This window comes from Cynocephalus volans, chromosome 15, assembly GCF_027409185.1.
Source record: "Cynocephalus volans isolate mCynVol1 chromosome 15, mCynVol1.pri, whole genome shotgun sequence".
NCBI classification, from domain to species: Eukaryota; Metazoa; Chordata; class Mammalia; order Dermoptera; family Cynocephalidae; genus Cynocephalus; species Cynocephalus volans.
This window is the reverse complement of record NC_084474.1, coordinates 4,267,609-4,289,264: the sequence shown is the minus strand read 5'-3', so window position 1 is coordinate 4,289,264 and position 21,656 is coordinate 4,267,609. Positions and strand designations below refer to the sequence as shown.

Below are 21,656 nucleotides of genomic sequence, written 5' to 3'. Positions count from 1 at the left end.
ATTGGAACATAATTGATTGTACATATTTGTCAGGTACAGAGTTGACTATCAGTATTTGTATACTATATGTGATGATCAAATCAGGATAGGTGGCATATTTGTCATTATGAAATGTACTTATTCTTTGTGTCAATTAATATTAATATATTGTTTTGAAGTAGGACTCATGATTGGACATGTTATGTGCCATTAAATAGCAAAGCTAGGGAAAATATTTTATTGATGGTGATTAGCATTTTTTTGAGATATACATACAAGAATCTATAACTATTATTTGTTTTTACTTCCTTTTCCTAATCAAATTATTTTCCCAGATTACCATTTTTAGACTGCTTTTAAGTTTTCTTTAATGACCAAAAAACTACATTTCTTTTGCCATTTCCATTTATGATGCTTTTGCCTTAGAATTTGTGCCTTTTCTAGTTCTTGAGAGTCATGCACTAGACAAGAGGACAGTCATACCACCGTATATTCACAAGGACACTCACACGTGTGTTAGCAGTCTTGCTTGCCAGGAGTTAGAGTGATAGGTAATTGTGAGGAGAGCTCTGGGTAAAGTGAGAAATTGTCATCTAATTCACACAGAGGAATCTTAATAGGATTACATAAAAACTAAGGCATTCTTTTGTATTTCTCAGTTCAGATATAGCAGTTGCCATCTAGCGGTCCAGGTAAAACATGCAAGGCTGGTTTCCTTCATGGTACATTGAATTAAAAACTGTTCTTGCCTTATTGATGCAGTCTGTTAATAGATGTCCTGGTTTTTAACAGTTTCAATATTTTAACAAGGTGATTTATATTAACTGTAGACAAAATAATACTAACCTAATGTTCAAGATATACAAATTATGTAATCTTCCTGCAGCAAATTTGTTTTTCAAGTTTTTAAGTTTCACAATTTTGTTCCCTTTTTTTGAAGGAATTTACCTTTGAAATTATTATTGCCTATAATACTTGAATTGGTTGTGGAAGAGGGGATTGTTACTTGGTGAATCAGACTTTTTTTAGGGTCTCTCACATATTTGTGATTTGGGGGTTCCTTTAGGTTATTTGTTATCAAAGCGTGAAGGCCAAGCAGGGTCTCCAGAGAAACCATTATCCGATCTAGGTCGTCTTTCCTACATGGCTTATTGGAAAAGCGTAATATTGGAGTGCCTTTATCATCAAAATGACAAACAAATCAGCATTAAGAAGTTAAGCAAGTTAACTGGAATCTGCCCTCAAGACATTACTTCCACACTCCATCATCTACGAATGCTGGACTTCCGTAGTGACCAGTGAGTATCACATCCCTTTGTGTACTTTTGAAAGATAATTAATTGAAAAATAGTTTTTGAGTCAAGCAGCCAGATTATTGATGAAAGGTCATTTAATATAAGTGGTACACTTGGTGATAGTTAGACATCATTTTCCTTTCTATGATATTTGATTCTGTTAACCATATATGTATTTTTAAAACTGTTTTTCTGGTCTTCCTAACTGTTGGATCTAAGCTTCTGAATCTTTTACCTTCTAGTAATGGGAGCTGTTTCACAATACAGGAAGTAACAACTCTAGAAACAATGTCATTAAGTAAAATATGCCCATGGTTAATTTCCATATAAATGGTATAAAGTGAAGTATAGGTTGAAAGGAAAGACATACAGTCCACCGTTACCTAAAGTGGTCAGGAAAAGGCCACAAAGAAAGGAGATATTTGAGCTAAATAGATGGAGAATAAGAAATTTAGAGAGTGTAGGAGAGTAGCAGAAATTCCAGAGGTAGGAAGTGGAAGACGATATTTAAAATAACTTAATCCATTGCTATAGTGGAATGTGAAGTATTTGTCCAACTTCATATTTCTTAGCTATCTCACGTGGTGACTATTTCCATATTTCATCTTCCCAGCAGGCTATTTTTGAAGCATTCTTCATCATCATCATCTACAGGGGTTTCCAGGGTTTATATCTCCATGTTCCTTTTTACGTACGTTTTGTACATGTTGATCGCTATAAACTTTTCTCTGGTTCCAGATTTGTGATCATCCGCCGGGAAAAACTTATTCAGGATCACATGGCAAAGCTTCAGCTGAATTTGCGGCCTGTAGATGTAGATCCAGAATGTTTACGCTGGACTCCTGTCATAGTGTCCAACTCTGTTGTCTCAGAGGAGGAAGAAGAGGAGGCTGAGGAAGGAGAAAACGAAGAGCCACGGGGCCAGGAAAGAGAATTAGAGACCAGTGTAAGGGCATAAGTTGTCTGTTTTTGATGACAGAGGATATATTTTTGGTTTTTATGATATGTCTCATGGTATCTTATCAACAAAGTAAATTTACATTAGAATTTCAGAGCTTTATTTCAATGGTAGAAATTTTAGGAAGACTGGGTCTTGTTTACTTATTTTTGTATTTTTAGACCTTGGACCATTAAGAGACCATCAGATATCTTATAATGTGTTACATATGACTAAATATTTCTTACCAAAGTGCCAATAAGCAGCTAAATTTTAAGCTGTATAGTATGAAGAATCTGAATAGAATCTAAATCTGACAGTTGTTAAAAATGAAATGTGGATATGTTTTCCTTAAAATAGAACGTTAAGGAAATAATGTAAACGTGCGTGTTTTCTAATAGAGTGCTAAAACATACAGTGACATACAGCTGTCTTTTTAGCCATACAAGGGCTGTTGATGGACAATACCACACTGTGATTTTCAGTGTTTTCTTCATGTAATGCATGCCTTTCTCAGCTTTTTTTTTTTTTAAGTGGCGCTTTCATTCTTTAAAGATCTATGTCCTCCTTTGATAAACATAAAAAAAAACTCATGCCCCTCTAGCACAATTTAATTTTAAAAATGAAATTATTCCAAATAAAAATAAATCAAATAATTACAGAAATATGCTTTCATTTTTCTCAAATGCCCCTTCCTACTGCCCGTGCTCCAAAAGTCTATCTCCTCCCTGTTTATACATTTTTATTTCTGAGACGTTTCATAAACAATCTCATTTAACATTTGTAAGAACAATAATATTCATTTTGTTTATTGAAAATGGTGTTGCATAGGGGTTAAGAAAGAGCACACGCTCTAGAGTCAGACAGCCTGGTTTGTATCCCAGCTACTTCGTTTACTGTTGCATGACCTGGGCCAGGTCACTTATAATTGTTTTGTATCTCAATTACCTCATTGTAGAATGGAGATATAATGATAATACTTCATACAGGTATTGTGGGGATTAAATGAATAATGCATATAAAGCTTTTAAAACAGTGCTTGACACATAGGAAACATTCATGTTAGGTATTAAATAGTTAATAATTTTATTTTTTAAGATTAGTTTCCTTTTCTTATCTCAGTATTTAAAAGGTCCGAATAGGTAGATAAACCAAGTAAGACTGAAAAATTAACCAGCAATGTTTTATTTTCTGACATCAGGTGGGAAAGTCTGTGTCCCGGGAGAACAAAGAGCAAGATTCTTACTCTTCAGTAGAAACTGAAAAGAAACCAGAAGTTATGGCTTCAGCCAGTTCTACACGTTTGAACAAACAGGTCCTTCCCAGTGATAGTCTTCTTGCAAATAGTCAGCCATCTCGGAAGGGCCGTTGGGGGAGGAAGAACAGAAAAACCCAGGAACATTTTGGTGATAAAGATTCTAAACTGCTCTTGGAAGAGACATCAGCTCCTCAGGAACAATACAGAGAATGTGAGGAAAAATCGGAAACCTCCCAAGAACAGTACACTGAAAGTGGAGAACAGCTGGCAGCTTCTCAGGAGCAGCCACACCAGGATGGAAAGGCAGACATCCCCAAAAGAAGACTGAGTGATGGCGTTGAGCTGTGGCGTGGACAGCTGAGGAGGAGCCCCGAGGCACTGCAGTGCCGGTTCCCAGAAGGCAGTGGTAGACTGTCCCGGCGCTATAGTGATGGTGACAGGGCTCTGCTCAGGGGCTTCAGTGAGAGCAGCGAGGAGGAGGAGGAGCTGGAGAGCCCTCGCTCAAACTCACCTCCAGTCCTTACGAAACCCACACTGAAGCGAAAGGTAGCACATTTATTTGCATGTTCGTTCTCCTTCCATCACAGCTCACTGTGTGCACCTGTTCTACCCTGCAGTTCTGATAGAGTCAAGTCAGGAACTCCTAGTGTGTTCTTTTTTAAACTTTAAGCCTCGGTATTCATTGTATCTGTGATCTTCCTAGTGAACATTTGAAATGTGTACATGACTTCTTTCATTCATGGGAATTAACTTGGAAGTTCATAAGCTTATTTAAGCACTGACAGACTGTTTTTCAGCTTGATGTCTTGATGTTCAAATCATGACTTTTAGGGACTTTAAAAATATTTTTTAAGTATGTATAGATTAGAAGTGTTTATATTAGAACAGGAGACCAAAATACCACACAGTTAAATGGGAACTGAACATAGTGGTACCCTATAGTTTGGGACATTCAGAGTAAAGTCACTTACCTTATCTTGGGTGGTACTGTTTTCCCTGTACTCTCTCCCCCCACTTCTCCTATGCCCCTTCAGTGGTTTGACTTAATCTTATTTTAAAAATATTTTCTAAACTATATTTCATCATTTAGCATAGTTTGAATGACAGCCAGTTAGTTAATAAGTGGTATGTGATGATGGTAATGAATTCTGTTGAGCTGTATACCAGAAGTATCCCAGGCTATGGAGTGCACTTTAGACATTGCCACAAGCCAGCCAGACTGAAGTATGTCAGCTTCCTGGATAAGCCCCTCTTATCCACTGTAGCAGTGGGTGACAGCTTTCACTCAAAGCAATGAAATTGTTCCTTTCCTTGGCAGGGCCTTAAAAATAAAAGGTGGGGCCATTTTTTTTTAAAATAAGCTTTTTCAGAACAGTTTTAGATTTACAGAATTATTGCAAAGAAAATACAGAGATTTTCCATATATCCCAAACCCAGTTTCCCATATTATACCTCTTAAGTTGAGATGCTACATTTATTACTGTTAGTGAACCAGTGTGGATACATTGGTAACTAGAGTCCATGCTTTATTCAGATTTCCACAGTTTTTCCTAATGTCCTTTTTCTGTTCCAGGATCCTATGCAGGATACCACATTACATTTAATAGTTGTGTGTCTTTACGCCCTTCTTGGCTGTGACAGTTTCTCAGACTTGCCTTGTTTTCGATGGCCTTGACAATTTTAAGAATTACTGGTCAGGTTATTTTGTAGAATGTCCCTCATAATATTAGAAGGGGGTAGTGGACTTTTGAAAGGGAGACCATGGAGGTCAAGTGCCATTCTCATCACATCATGTAAAGGGAATATATATGTGTGTACCAATATGTATCAAAAGCAAGGGTATTTTCACTGTTTTTTTTTTTTAGTTTTTTTTTTGTGTGTGTGTGTGTGTGACTGGCCTCACCGTGCACACCGGCCATCCCTATATAGGATCCGAACCCGCGGTGGGAGCACTGCAGCGCTCCCAGCGCCGCACTCTCCCGAGTGCGCCACGGGGTCGGCCCTTCACTGTTAATGTTAACTTTGATCACCTGGTGTAAGGTAGTGTTTGTAAGGTTTTCCCACTGTCAGGTTACTCCTTTTATTCCCCCTTTCCATACTGTACTGGAAGGAAGTCACTGTGCACTTAAGATATGGGGAGCTATGCTCTACCGCCTAAGAACAGATGATCTGCATAAATTATTTGGAATTCTGCTTGGGAGATTTGTCCATTCTCCCCCATCAATTTATTTATTCAAGCATTTATTTATATCAATATGGACTCAGAGATACTTACTTCTTCAATTTATAATTCAGTGCCACTGCTTTTTAAAATCTGTTGCTCAAATTGTTCCAGCTTTGGCCATTCAGAGCTCTTTCAGTTTTGCTCCTGTTTTCCTTTAACATACATATCCTCGTCATTGCAGTTTTTTTTGTTTGCTTGCTTTGTTTTGAGCACTTCATTACTTTCTGGCACTATAAGATGCTCCAAGTTCATCTTGTATATTTCCTGCCCCAGTCCTAGACTCAGCCGTTTTCCTAGGAGCAGGACCGTTTTTAATCTGATTTGAAATTGTAATCTCAATTTGAAGGAATAGTAAATTTGAAGTAGAGAAAACGAATATTGACTAACTCTGCTATTTATTGCATGATCATGAAGAATACGTCTTTGCCATCCTAGAGTTTATATTGCCTATTTATAAAGTAAAACAAATTGTGCTATTTGCTTGTGTAAAAAAAAAAAAAAAAAAAAAGGATATTGTAACAAGCAGTGAGATCATGTGCAAAGTACTTTTGAAGTTCATGAAATTCACTAGACCGGGAATCAGGAGACTCTTTTACAGCCACTTTTATACCAACTAGCTCGATGATCTTTTTGGCCTCTGTAGAATGAGGGGATTGGATTAAATCAACTGTGGGACATCACCTCTATTATTTTATGATATCTGTTGTATAATTTAGGATATTAGGTCAATCTAGTAAAGTTGTGCAAAATGTGCCACATTTCAATAACTTTTGCTTTTGAAATGTTTCACTAACACCAGTTATATACAGTTCATCTTCATATTTCTATATTCTACTATAATTTTATGGATTGCTCATGATGATGGTATACAGCTTTACTTAATAGTTCTGCTAGCCTTTGTAGTAGTGTTATGAGACAAAGTGGGGTTCTTTTTTGCCCTTGAGGAAAAGGGAAATTAAGGGCCTCTTGGTCATTTCAGTGTTGGAATAGGCAACTCTCTAGGGTGTTAAATTTAACCGAACTATTAATGAGAGAATTGTAATATCTGCTATTTGGACATGCCTGCCTATTCTTGTATAAGTTGTATTCAATTATCAAACATCTTTGTATCCATAATACTTTACAGTATCTTACTATAGTATTTTGAAATAATATTCAAAATGTCTTTTTGGCAAACAGCATCCTGTTTTTTTAATATGTGCTAATTCTGTTAGTTTTTAAAACTTTTTTCATGTTGTTAATAGAAAAGATGGTGTTCATTGCTATAAAGAAAATACTTGCTTTCTCTGTTAAATAGAAACCAATTCTTCACCGAAGAAGGAGAGTGCGAAAGCGCAAACACCACAATAGCAGTGTAGTCACAGAAACTATTTCTGAGACTACAGAGGTGTTAGATGAACCCTTTGAAGACTCTGACTCTGAGAGGCCAATGCCAAGATTAGAACCCACATTTGAGATTGATGAAGAGGAAGAAGAAGAGGATGAAAGTGAACTCTTCCCTAGAGGATACTTCCACCGTTTGTCCTCACAGGACGTTCTCAGGTGTCGGTCCTCTACTAAGAGGATGTCTAAAGATGCAGAAGATGACGAAGAGTCAGATGATGCTGATGGTATGTTTACAGAACTGTTACATAGTGTAGTTCTGTTGTCTTTAAATGTACAGCAGCAATAGCTGCACAGCCTTACACAACAAGGCCAAAAAATGAACACCACTTACTAAGCAAGAAAAGGAAGGCTTGGCAGTCTCTAAAAAGTTGTGTGAAGTATATTCATCCTCGTTTTTGCATTTAGTTTCCCCTTCAACCCAGGACCTATTTTTGCTTCTGCAGAAAATATCTTAACGTTGGGAAACTGTTCGTTTTTGCCTAGCCCTTTCTCTGTCTTTATTGGAATTTTTAGCTAATAGGTGAATTGGACTTAGCATTGGGAAGATGTAGTAACCCTTTACTAGAATGTGTGCTCTCTAGACTTCATCTGGTTTGCTCATTGCTCTATGCTGAGCGCTTGAGGTAGGCACTCAGGAAGCATTGTTAAATGAACAAATGCTGAGAAGACAGTTCCTCAGTAAAAGCAGATTCAGTAGGTTGTAACTGGCTTCCCATCTGTTCAGGAATCCTTCCTGAATCATCTCTCTAATGTGTCTTACCCAACTAGCAGCAAATTTCTAATAAATGTTAACAGTAACTGAAAATAAGTTCTGTGTTTAGATAAAAATCCAATTATTTACTTTTAAAATAGCCTTGTTGTCATTTCTTCTTTTGAGATACAGAAACTAGGGCTCATCTATCTTAGCCAGGTCAAAAACTAGTCTTTCGCATCCCGGCCTAAAGGTTTTGCTGGTGTATCATTCTGCCTGAGTCCGCAGTGTGTTTGCCTTACATGGGCTCAAGCTGAGCTCTTTCTTTTACTTTGCTGGGTGATTTGAAGAAATCTAGTTGTCTGCTTTGGGTACATTACCTTTTTAGTTTTTATGCATTAACTAATTGAGCTTTTTAGTCCACTTTTTAAAATAAATTTACTCAGTTTCAAATCTAGTTGATTTGCATTTTTTGCATTCTCATATTTTTATATAATAAATACTTTTAATATAGTAATAAGATAACTGAGTTCTTTGCTTTATTGTGAATGATTCTTCAAAGTTTTATTCATGTTATATGTTGAGATATATAACCAGGAAGCTAAAAATTTATTTTGTTAATTTGGCACTTTACATTCTGTCTTGGATCATTGTACACTAAAGTAGTGTCCCCTGTTTAAGTTCCTGTCGACTTGGACAGATTGTCTCTGATGCAGCCGTTTCTTTTGTTTACTTTCAAGTTACTACTGCTACCTGTGCCTTTATAGCTCTCCTCCCCAAATCCTGTTCTTGCCTTGGTGTTCTCATCCTTTAAAAATTAGTGGGGAATGTGAATGTACTTAATTCCACTGAACCATGCACTTAGAAATGGTTAAAATGGTAAGTTGTATGTTATATATATTTTACCACAATTTAGAAAAAAATAGTGCTAATATCAGATTATTTCTAATAAACATCACTGGTGCTTTTTCTTATTTGTATAGGACTGAATGCCCTGGAGCTATTCCTGTACAAACACAAACTTGATTGAACAGTTGTTCACATAATGATGGCTCAGTTACTGCCTGGAGTAATTGGCTCATGATACTACCTGAAGTAATGATTTTGAGGAAACTGAAAAAACCAGAGAGAGAACATAAATTGCAAACAGGAAAAAAAGAGTAAATAAATGGATATGTAACTTACACAGTAAAGGCAACTTGATAAAATCACTCCTTCCCACTTACTTGTGTATCTATAAAGCTTATGTCCATTTTACAGACGATGAGACTGAAACTTAGAATAACTTCCCAGAGCCACAAGGCTGGTGGTGACAGATTTACACTGGTCTCAGCCAGTGTCTGGAAGCACAGTGTTGACTAGCACTTCTTCAGTGCTCTGCCACTTCACTGTGTGACTGTACAAGATGCCATTAATCAGGGTTAGCCTTTAGATTTTCAACTTTAAAATGAAGAGAATCAGGAGTTAATTACTAAAAGTGATTTATAAAATCATTTCTGTTGTACGTGCTGGTCTCAGAAAAATGCACTAGTAATGTAAGGTCTTATAACCTATCTTTATTATTTGTTATCCCTCCTGCACAGACACTCCTATTCTAAAGCCAGTATCTCTCTTGAGAAAATGTGACGTGAAGAATTCTCCACTTGATCCAGATACATCCACACCTATGAAAAAGAAAAAGGGATGGCCGAAAGGTAAGAGCCGCAAACCAATCCACTGGAAGAAAAGACCTGGAAGAAAACCAGGATTTAAATTGAATCAGGAAATCATACCCATTTCCACTGAAGAATGCATTGTTGAGCCCACTGATCCTATTCCTAAACCTGGACGTAAACTCAAAATTCAAGAGGATGAAGAAACCATTGAACCAAAAGACTTGCCCTTATCCGAAGAAAGGAAGGAAGAGGAGGTGCACGTGGAAGCAGAAGAGGTTGAAGAGGTGGAAGAAGAGGACACAGCCAGCAGTGAAGTTAGGGCAGCTTCTCCAGGGGACAGCAGCAATAGTCCTGAGGCTGAAACTAAAGAGCCCGAGGCAGAGGAGGAAGAAGAGAAACCCAGCATCTTAGAAGAGCAGAGACAGTCGGAGGAAGAGCAGCGCGAACTAGACGAACAGCAGCGAGAAGAAGAGGTGACTGCTGTGCAGACAAACCAGAATGAAGACCGCGATGCTGACGATGAGGACGATAGCCATCTGGAATCCACCACAAAGAAAGAGCTAGAGGAGCAGGCTGCTAGAGAAGATGTCAAGGAGGAGCCTGGTGGTCAGGAGTCTTTTTTAGATACTAATATGCAGAACAGCAGGGAGAATATAAAGGATAAAGATGACACAGAACCAGATTCTGAAGAGGAACAGCCTTCCCATGAAACATCCGTGGTGTCAGAGCATATGCCAGGGTCTGAGGATGATCATGAAGAAGATTCAAACACTAAAGAAGAATTAATTGAATTAAAAGAGGAAGAAGAGATTCCTCATAGTGAGCTGGATTTGGAAACCGTACAAGCAGTGCAGTCTTTGACACAAGAAGAAAGCAGTGAGCACGAGGGAGCCTACCAGGACTGTGAAGAAACACTGGCTGCTTGTCAGACCCTGCAGAGTTACACCCAGGCTGATGAAGACCCTCAGATGGCAATGGTTGAAGACTGTCATGCTTCAGAACACAACAGCCCCATATCCTCTGTTCAGTCTCATCCCAGCCAGTCGGTCCGCTCAGTCAGTAGTCCCACCGTGCCTGCCCTGGACAGTGGCTACACCCAGATCAGCCCAGAGCAAGGATCCCTGTCCGCACCCTCTATGCAGAACATGGAGACCAGCCCCATGATGGATGTGCCTTCCGTATCAGATCACTCTCAGCAGGTGGTGGATAGTGGCTTCAGTGACCTGGGCAGCATTGAGAGCACGACAGAGAACTATGAAAACCCCAGCAGCTATGACTCCACCATGGGCGGCAGCATTTGTGGGAATAACTCCTCTCAGAGCAGCTGCTCCTATGGTGGGTTGTCGTCCTCCAGTAGCCTCACCCAGAACAGCTGTGTTGTCACCCAGCAAATGGCAAACATGGGCAGCAGCTGCAGCATGATGCAGCAGAACAACGTCCAGCCTGCTGCCAACTGCAGCATCAAGTCACCTCAGAGTTGTGTGGTGGAGAGGCCTCCCAGTAACCAGCAGCAGCCACCACCGCCGCCACCACCACAGCAGCAGCAGCAGCAGCAGCAACAGCAGCAGCCAGCACCACAGCCTCCACCACCTCAGCAGCAGCAGCCACCACAGCCACAGCCACCACCGCCTCAGCCCCAGCAGCCTCCAGCCCCGCCCCCACCCCAGCAGCAGCCGCCTCTGTCACAGTGTAGTATGAATAACAGCTTCACTGCAGCTCCTATGATCATGGAAATACCGGAATCTGGAAGCACCGGGAACATCAGTATCTATGAGAGGATTCCAGGGGATTTTGGTGCTGGCAGCTACTCTCAACCATCAGCCACCTTCAGTTTAGCCAAGTTGCAGCAGCTGACTAACACCATTATGGACCCTCATGCCATGCCTTATAGCCATTCTCCTGCTGTGACTTCCTATGCAACCAGTGTTTCTTTGTCTAATACAGGACTGGCTCAGTTGGCTCCATCGCATCCATTAGCTGGGACCCCTCAAGCACAAGCCACCATGACACCGCCCCCAAACCTGGCATCCACGACGATGAACCTCACATCGCCTCTGCTGCAGTGCAACATGTCTGCCACCAACATTGGTATTCCTCACACGCAGAGGTTGCAAGGGCAAATGCCAGTCAAGGGGCACATTTCTATCCGCTCCAAATCTGCACCCCTGCCCTCTGCGGCTGCTCACCAGCAACAGCTGTATGGCCGCAGCCCACCAGCGGTTGCCATGCAGGCTGGTCCTCGTGCATTGGCTGTTCAGCGTGGCATGAACATGGGGGTTAATTTAATGCCAACCCCTGCCTATAATGTCAATTCCATGAATATGAACACCTTGAATGCCATGAACAGCTATCGAATGACACAGCCCATGATGAACAGCAGTTACCATAGTAACCCTGCCTACATGAACCAGACAGCACAGTATCCTATGCAGATGCAGATGGGGATGATGGGGAGCCAGGCCTATACCCAGCAGCCTATGCAGCCAAGCCCTCACGGAAACATGATGTACACTGGCCCCTCCCATCACAGCTATATGAATGCTGCTGGCGTGCCCAAGCAGTCACTCAATGGGCCTTACATGAGGAGATGAGCAAGGTGGACTCACAGTGAGAAACTTAAATATATATAAATAAAGGAACCTTTTATACTGACAAACCAGAGAAAAATGGACCTTTTTTCCAGTTAAAATATTACTGTAGATTTAGAGGAATTTTTCTTTGGTTTATTTTATTTTTTAGAAAACCCTGATCTTCTCTTTTTTTGGGTTCATTTTGTTCTGGGTTTTGGTTTTCACAATATTGAACATTTTACAGTAGAACTCAACTAAAAGTGGGTTTGGGGATAGGGGAAACATGCACAAAATCTTTTCATAATTAAAAAGAGCCTTACTTTCTTTACATACCACATGGACAGAATTTGTGTAAAAGCAAAGTATCTTTATTTTATTTTAAAATGTTTGTTTCCCCTCACTGTTTGCAGCTCCCAATGTTGTCATTTTTAAATGTTATATATACATCTCGAGGGTTAACCAGACCCTTTCCTCCAAACCCAACCTTTCATTTCCTACTTCATTCCAGCAGGAGGCACTTATGGGAGACTCAGATGGGGACATGGAGAACAACCCAAGCTCCTTAAACTTATTATTATTAATATTATTATTATTATTATTAATAAAGTGAGGCAGAAAAATGCTTCTCCTTTTAAAATCCCTTCCACTCCCTACACACACACACACACACACACACATTATTATTGTTATTAATAAAGTGAGGCAGAAAAATGCTTCTCCTTTTAAAATCCCTTCCACTCCCTACACACACACACCCACCCACCCACACACCTCTCTTGAAACCTTTCCCCAAGAATGTTTCTTTATAAATGGACTTCATTGAAATCTGTTTTTTGTGAATCAAGTGTAATATAATTTTCCTTTCTTTTTTGTAATATTCCCGCTCAGCACTCAGAGACACAAAAATACTGTAAGTCTCAATAACAGCAGGATCTCAGAGGAAAGCGGTTTGCAATCCTAATCCAGCTTTTGGAGGAATAGAGACGGCCAATTAACAATCGAAAAGAGGAAATTAACCTCTTGTTTTTTTACCACCTGGTGAATCAGCCATAACGCACATATTCCATCCAGCCTTTTGTTTTTAGTATGTACTTTGAAATGCTAACTAAGGGTCTTGATTCTTGAGCCTTTGACTCTGACAAAACTCAAATAGCAGTCCCCAGAGTTTGCCTCTTACATTCTTTCCTTAAGTGTTGGTGGATGACAGTACATTTCAGTGATTTGAAAAATACCTGACAAACCTCTGACACTGCTTATTTTATATTGAACAGATGATATACAGTGTGTGCTGGAAGGAAGATTATGGTGTGACTTTTATAGCTACTTACATGATACATACCTCTAATTGTCATTTGTTTTTGGAGATCCTGAGTCCATCCCCTGTGGATCAGTGTGCCAGCCCCTCTCCTGTGAGTGGCTGATGAGAAGAGGAATAATTCGACCACCAGCATAGTAGGGCACATCTGGGCAGCAGGATTTTAGCAGGTTCATATGTTGCTCCCAACTCCGTTCTCTTTTCTCTTGTGCAACCAGTTTGCCCATTCTCTTCCTATTACTTGCTCCAGGGATAGGTTAAAAAAAAAAAATATATATATATATATATATATATGTGTGTGTATATATATATATATATTTTTTTTTATTCCATCATTAGAAGATGGAAACTATTATACCACTTGGTATGTGCAGTCAAATATCCAAAAGGGGGAAGTACTGCTTAAAGAAACACCTGTAAGCATTAAATTCTCTCCTTTATTTGTACATTTTATATAGATAAATTTTTAAAGTACTAATTAGGCATTAAATTTTTTCAAATGCACACGTTTGTTGGTTTTTTTAATACACTTTAATTGACTTTCTCAATTAAGTGTGTTAGATAGAAAAAGGCAGAATTCCACATCTTTCCGCTGTCAACTCTGAGCATGTATGTGCAAGGCTGTGTAGGACCCAGTTTCTCTGTATATACTATTCCAGTCCCGGTCATCTGTGTAGAATGTGCACTGTGCTGCCCTCTCCCTACACCTGCAGCTGTGTCATTGCTTCCTGGTTGGGGTGGGGTGGGGTGGGGAGGGGAGGGAGGTATATTGGGAGGAGGGTGGGTCAAGGCAGAAGGAGAAGCTGTTGAATGAGGGCTGTGAATTCAGTTTCTGTTGGTTTGCAGTTGTGTTTGGTTTTGTTTCTTTAAAAAAAAAAAAAAAATTCAATCGGGCAGCTCCCTTTTCCACAAGCCTCTTTGTGACTGTAGAACTATTGTAGAAAAAAAGTTCTTTTCTATATTATAAAAGAAATTATCCAACACCGTAATATTGGTACCTGTCATTTTTTCACTTTTGTTTAAAAAAAAATGTATTTTTAGCAAGATAACTTGGGTAATCTTCTAAAAAAGAAATTTAAAAACTCACTGTTAGTGACTTTGATGCCTTTTAAAATAAGAGCTTTTTCATTTCATTCCATCTTTAAAATTTTTTATCTTTGTTGTAGAATATTAAAAACTATTTTAAGAAAGATAAAAATTCTCTTTAAAGAGATCTCTAGAGTGTGTGAATAGAGCTCCAGATGCCTCTAAAAGCCGCATGTACAAATGAAGCTAAGTCTATTCCTGTCTGTTTATATTTGCTTTTCCTGTTTGTAACCTCTTTGTACTTTGTTCATGGTGACTTGTAAGCTAAGGGGAAGGGTGCCTAGATGCCTTTGTATTCTCCATGTCATGCGCTCCTGGGCCAGTGGGCCTCCCTTCCTCTCCTTGTATGTAAGACCTTTTTTTCCCCCTTTCTAGCAAGTACTTTCAAAAGAACTCTGTACATTTTAACATACAAAAAAATAAATTATGTTGAGCCATTTTGGATGTCTGTCTTGCATGTGGAATTTTTCTCCCTTCTGAATACTTCAAACTCTCCAATTCTTTTTCTACACACACAGACCTATAAATATTAGTCTTTTCACATTCCTCTTTATTATAGAAAGTATAAGTTTATGTATGGCCTTTGCTTTGAAATTCCAGTTTTCATCTATGTATATGTTTAAATGCCAACAATATAGATGGTTTTGTCCTTTTCCAAAGAAAATGGTATGATAACCTCGCTTCGGTTTTTGTAGGGAAATTCATTTGAAAACCTTCTAAAGAGATTGTAATTCACCCAACCAAAGAAAGGAAGTGCAGTTGCAATAACAAGTAGCTCCTAGACTTGGAATAAGTTGGAGGAGTAATTTATATTAATCTTATTTTATAATACAACTCAATATTTTTAAAGGAAAGCATTGTTTTTTGTTTTTCATCTCATTTTATATGATTGTGTGATCTGGAAAGACTTGTTCTTTTTCAGAAATCGAGGACTGGAACACTGATGACATTTTTTGGTGTTTTCTCTAAGTTAGTTTCCTTGCCTCTCTCATCATTTAGAATTTTGGGTATAAGGCAGATTCCAGAAAATCAGATTTAGCTTTGGGAAATCGACCTTAGTTCCTGTGGTATGGGTGAGGCAGGTACATGTGTCAGTGGCCTCCAGACTTTATCTGCCCTTTAACACTGAGTTAGGAATTTAGGAAGTGTATGCGACATTACCTATAGGGGACATCCAACCTACAGCAAACACTTGTTCTGAACCTCATGATGATAAAGTGTAGACATTATAGTCCCGTCTTCTCCAGAAAAGAAATGGTTCGTCTCCCTTGACTTCTTCACTTGCTTGAGTAGCCATAATTTGGACACAGGCTCTATCACTGCACTATGCAATCACCAGTGGATTGTCTCAAAAACATATTTCTTGCTTTTGCAAAGTGCCTGCTTCAAGTGAATTCAATGTAAAGCAATTCTGGTTTTTCTACGAAGGAGGTAATGTAATCAAAGAATATATTGTAGACTTTTTTTTAAGTGTTAACAGCCCCAACTATATATTACGTTTTAAAATTTAGTTATATAGTCCCATGTATAGCCAACTCATGAATGATCTCTGAGTAGAGGAGGTGTTCCTGTTTATTATTGAGCTATGGCCTTTTCCACTATACCAGAAGGTAGGTGTGGGAGGAAAATTATATGACACTTGATTAATGTGTACATTGCCCTGGTCTACTACTACTAGATTCTGTGTCATGTATTCAGTAACTAGAGTGCTGGAAGTCGTGTTCTTTTAAAGCCTCTCTGGGCATCTCAGTGGTTCCTCACTTCTTTTGTAGCATGATAACAACTGAATGTATTCACCGAACACAGTCTTCCCAGGCTGACGATTCTAGCTCTTTGGGGAGAATTATCATTTCAGATTCTGCAAATTACAGCTTGGGCAATACGTGGTGACTTTTGTCATATTCCTTTCTCTAGTCTTTTCGTAATGTACAAGATATGGGTCAATGGCGATAATTGAAAAGAATAGTGAAAGAAGAAACAAAAAATAACTGCCCTTGGCAGACCAGAGTATGAAGGATTATTAGGACAAGTTGGTGGAGGGGGGTCAGAGGGGAAAGAGCTCTACTTTGTATCCTTGATGTGACTTTCAAGAAGTCTAAAAACTCAAGTGAAACATTTCTGTAAAGGAACTCGAGACCATTTAGAATAACATTTTTAATGTTGGCAAGTGTCTGGAACTCTTGAGCATGGTCATCCAAGTAAAAGCCAACAATCCCCCAAACAAAACCCAACTCATTTATTAATAAAGTTCTGTTAAGGGGTAGGATGGGTTTGTTATATAACTTGGTGTGGTTACATAATACAACACAGACCCGTGGATTTTCTTTCCAGAGTGACAGCTACAAATTGGCTTAATGGAGACTCCTTGCTACATTAATAAGCTGCCTGTATACTAGTATACAGATTATATAAGACCTCAAAAAGGTGACAGCTGTAATTTTTGCCTGAAATAAGGAAAGCCATGGGGTATGATGGGCTTTGGTTTTTGAGATCTGTTAAAACACTAGACAGATAGGCAATACTTTTCTCGTGGCTATTGTGAATAAACTTTCAGTGTGAAATATACATTCTTGTTACTCAAGGGGAAAAGTTCTCACAGTTAACTCTAAATAGACATTTGAGAAAGCCAAATTTAAGTCAGATTCAAAAAAGAAATATTAAATGTTCTCTGGGAAGATGTGTTAATTTTCAACCAGCCGTTTTTAGTTTATACATGCACAAAAATGAGCAAGCAAAGACAAGTGGGATGAACTGAGGTGACCTGATGGCCTGCTCTTACAGCACACACTACACTGCTGGTGTAGTTAACTGGGGTTTCTATTAATATGCATTGCAAAATTGTCACATGCTTAATGTTGGAAGACACAAACCATTCAGATCACCTCTCACATTATTTAAATTGGCTTTAAAAGAGGTTTTTGAGCTCCAGAATCTTATATTTTTGAAATTTTCGTATAAAACTTTAAAATTGGAATCCTAAGTTTATTGTGAATTAAGTAAAGAAAAACATTCATACACAAAAATTCTTTGCTAGAACTGAGACCTTGCCCCGTGTATAGACCAGTTTTATTTTGTTGTTGTTGTTGTTCTGCGTTTTTTGTTTTGTTTTGTTTTGTTTTGCACTGGCTGGTAGGGATCTGAACCGGTGACCTTGGTGTTATAAGGCTGCACTCTAACCAACTGAGCCAACCGGCTAGCCTACAAACCAGTTTTAATTGTTTAATTGATTTATTACATTGAATAAAGTCATCTTGATTTAATTTTCTTTTTAAAAGAAGGTTACTTAAAGCAGTTATTGTCAATGATATCAAAATGATTGAATTTGATCATAGTTTTCCAAAGAAGACGAAAACATTGGCAAAGAGACAGTGATGAAGGCTTTACTAAAGGCCAGGAAGATAATTACACGATTTCAAAGAAGTTTGCCTTAGCTCGTTTAGGGAAAATAACTAGAATTGACTAGAACTCCTAACTTGACATCCTCAAAGGGTTCTTGATTGAAAGTTGTAAAGCTGAAAACATTATGGAATATTGTAAGAACAAGTTTAAAGGACCAGTGAAGTGCAGACAATCCACAATCTCATGGTGGTTAGATTTAATTTTAGGATGGTGCAAAAGTGATGCGCGTTCAGTAGAAACTGTACCTCAAGTACTCATACAACCATTTTTCACTTGCAGCACAATATTCAATAAGTTACCTGAGATATTCAACACTTTATTATAAAATAGGCCTTGTGTTGGATGGTTTTGTCCAACTGTAGGCTAATGTGTTTTGAACACCTTTAATGTAGACTTTGGTGTTCAGCAGGTTAAGTGTATTAAATTAATTTTCGACTTACTATATATATATATATATATATATGTATATGTATATATATATATATATATAAAATTTTTGGCAGCTGGCTGGTGCAGTGATCAGACCCTGCACCTTGGTGTTATCAGCACCACACTCTAACCAACTGAGCTAACTGGCTGCCCAACTTACTGTATTTTCAATTTATGATGGGTTTATCGGGGTGTAATCCCATAGTAAGCCAAGGAGCATCTGTAATTTTATTAAAAGTACAAGGGAAAATGAAGCAAAACAGACCCAAACCAGCCACTGATGCATACCTTTGTTATGTCTCTGGTATACAGATTATGCGGATCTCAGGTGCCGCATACCTTTGTTTTGATGCTGAGGATTTCAGGTGTAGTCCAACTTCTGTCATTCTGCTCTGGCCTCACTGGTGTTATGGACTTTGTCCTCCGTGGGCTTCTGGCTCAGCTGCCTTCCTCTGCAGTTTCAGGAGTCACATGAAGACATGGAAATGTCCAGAGATTAAGAGGGACTTTGTTCCCTTCCATCTTTTTTAAATCCTTTTTTTTATCATGAAAATGAAGTATGCTATATACAGAAGAGTCCATAAAACACGTACAGCTAAATCAATTTGTATAAAGTGAATATCTCTGTAAAAGTAGATCTTGTCCAGAAGTAGTACAGCAGCCAGTAGATCTCCACCCTGACTTGGAGGGCACTTTTTTTTTTTAAAAGATGACCGGTAAGGGGATCTTAACCCTTGACTTGGTGGTGTCAGCACCACACTCAGCCAGTGAGCTAACCAGCCATCCCTATATAGGATCGGAACCCGCGGCCTTGGTGTTATCAGCACAGCACTCTCCCGAGTGAGCCACGGGCTGGCCCTTGGAGGCACTTTCTAATCTCAGTCTTCCCTCCCAGCCAAAGATTATCACCATTCAGACTGATGTGGTAAGTACTTGCTTAAATTTCCTTACTACCTAGTTGTGCATTCTTTTTTTTTTTCCCAGACAAGTGACCCAGTTTCTTTAATAAATAAATTGCAAAGAAAAAATATATAGGACATGGAAGGGGAACCTACAAATTAAAGAAATTTAAGAAATGTCGACCACTTGCAATGTTGTGGAAATTGTTTGGATTCTCATTACTGTAAGCAAAACATAAAAAGAAAAAATTAATTAGATCATTTTGGTCCCCAGATTAAAAACTTTCAAGGACTTTCTATTGTACTTAGAAGGGAATCCAAACTCATTCCTGGGACCTCAAGGACCTGACCCTGTAACTCAGCATCCCCATTGTATAGCCACCCTGGTTCTCAGTCCACGTCTTCCCACCGTTGACCACTGCCCCTGCTGTCTGGGTTGGGCACCACGCTGCTCTCTCCCTGTCCACATCTTCACGTAACTGGCTCTTCCTCCTTCGGGTCTCATCTGAAGTGACCGCTTCCCTGATTGCGCATTGAGTACAATCACTAGGTATGGTCCCTGTCCATTCTCTTCTTAGAGATCCTATATTTATCCACTTTATCTTCCGTCTCCACACTCAACTGTAATGTGCTCAAGGACAGGGACTGTGCCCCTCTTGTCCTCTGTATCCTCAGGAGAGGAATGGAGTCAGGAGCACAAAAGGTAAGCAGGGAAGGTGGCTCCAGCCTCGCCTCTTCATTTTCTACCAAGGTTTTAAGGATTCAAAGACAGAGCACCTAAGAGGTGGCCTGCCTTTGTTTCCTTCTGTCTCCATTCCTCTTCTAAACTTTTTGTCTTTGTTTTGTAATGTGCTGTGATTTTATTTACTTTTAGAGAATATCCTTTGAGTGAAAAAGGTTTATTTACTCAGAATGGTGAACACCTACTGTGTGCAAGGCACTTTGTTCGATCTACTTCCTTAAGGCTCGGGTGAAACACAATCCTGGGTGCTCTCCTAAGACATCTTCCCTTCATGCTCCTAGATGCCAAAGGGTGCACTGCACTCATGGCAGAGAGCAGCTCACATCCCGGGCTGTCCATCGCGATAGTCCATATCGCTCCAGGACCACAGAGCTGGACAAAATGGGGGAGGAGGGGGCAAAGCCAACTTTTTTCCTGTTGTCCACACTCTTAGGTGCTGCTGGGTGCCTTTACACCTCGTGACTATTCTTTTTTTAAAAAATTAATTACATTATTACTTATTATTTTTTACATTCTAAGATGTTGCAGAGCAGTTCAGGCGAGGGGGAGATGGGATGGGGAGGGGGATAAGGTGGAAGGAAGAGGAAGGGGTGTGGCTGAGGCCCATGGCGCCCCCTCATGCCAGCAGGGAAGCCCAGGGGGCTTCTAGCAGTGGCTGGGTCAAGGCTTGGCTGGTTGTGGACTTCGGGGTTGTGTGCCTGAGGCCCTCAGCTCCTCGCCACCCCGGCTCAGGGGCCTGGGGTACTTCCGGTGGTGGCCTGGTGATCATCACTGGGCTGATTGTGGACATTGGGGAGTGTGGCTGAGGCCCTTGGCTCTCCCTGCACCCTGGCTTGGGAGCCCAGGGGGCTTCTGGCTCTTTCAGGTTTTATAGGTGTTCTTTGGTGGTGTTAGTTAGACCTTTACTGGTTAATATCTGAACTTTGTCTCTGGTCTGTGGGTATTTTGTTTTTTCTTTCAGTTCTGTGTTGGATTATTTGCTATTCCCACCACTTAAACTCTGTACTGGAACTAATTTGTTGTCCTTTATTTACTTCTAAAATGGGGGAACTTCCTGTGGGGAACAGCACTTGAGTCCTGTGGTTGAGCTAATTTGCTGCTTTGCTGCTGATTCTCTGGGGAAGGCTTTTTGTGCAACAAAGGTTTTAATTGTTGACCTTGTAAGCACTTCTGGGTCTTGTGAGGTCCTATACACCTGGGTAGTGTAGAAACTCTGGTCTGGGCCTGAGTCTTTTCAGCAAACTGCACCCCCTGCAGATCTATATTCCTGACCAGTCTCCACTGAGTGGTCCTGTGCTGATTGGGGTGCAGATCAGTTACCCATGCTATGCCCAATGTTCCCGTGGTGGCCCGTCTCCCCCAACCCCCACACTCCAAACACTTCCAATGGGACGGGTCATGGTCCAGTCCCTTGTGATGACTCACTGGCCTCTGAGTGGCTCATTTTTTCAGTTGTCTGTGGCCCCCTCACTCCTGTATGGGTCCACAGGAACCCTGTTAGTGGTCTTGCTGCCCTGGGGGCTACCAAAGCCCTCTTCTCCCCTGCAGCCTCCAAGCAGCTTCATATGAAGGGCACAGCTGCAGCTTTTGCTGGTTCCTGCTCCATGTGCTCACCAGGCAGGGCCAGCCCTGAAGTGGGTGGGGCTCGAAATGGTAGGAGCAGTCCTTTCTTTCTCTCATCGTGGCTTCTCCTGCCTTTATGAACTCCGTAAGTCTCTCCTCTTCTTCCCCTGAGTTCTAGTGGCCCCAGCTTGGCTGTCATTGCTTTTTAATATTCGTAAATTGATTCAT

The 21,656-nt window shown here is 39.9% G+C and overlaps 1 protein-coding gene across 4 annotated transcripts in view; it reads left to right on the top strand.

The window, feature by feature from the left end:
• Positions 1-14,038, top strand: part of KAT6A (lysine acetyltransferase 6A) — a 108,399-nt gene extending 94,361 nt beyond the window's left edge. For 3 of the 4 annotated variants that reach the window (XM_063079120.1, XM_063079119.1, XM_063079121.1), the window contains 5 exons: positions 1,046-1,277; positions 2,013-2,220; positions 3,413-4,015; positions 6,991-7,303; positions 9,354-14,038. In XM_063079120.1, coding sequence (XP_062935190.1) covers positions 1,046-1,277; positions 2,013-2,220; positions 3,413-4,015; positions 6,991-7,303; positions 9,354-12,016 — 4,019 coding nt within the window. In that variant the 3' untranslated portion in view covers positions 12,017-14,038. Of the gene's footprint in view, positions 1-1,045; positions 1,278-2,012; positions 2,233-3,412; positions 4,016-6,990; positions 7,304-9,353 lie in introns of those variants that run through there. The other variant, XM_063079122.1, reaches the window with a different exon arrangement.
• The last annotated feature ends 7,618 nt before the right edge of the window (positions 14,039-21,656 follow it).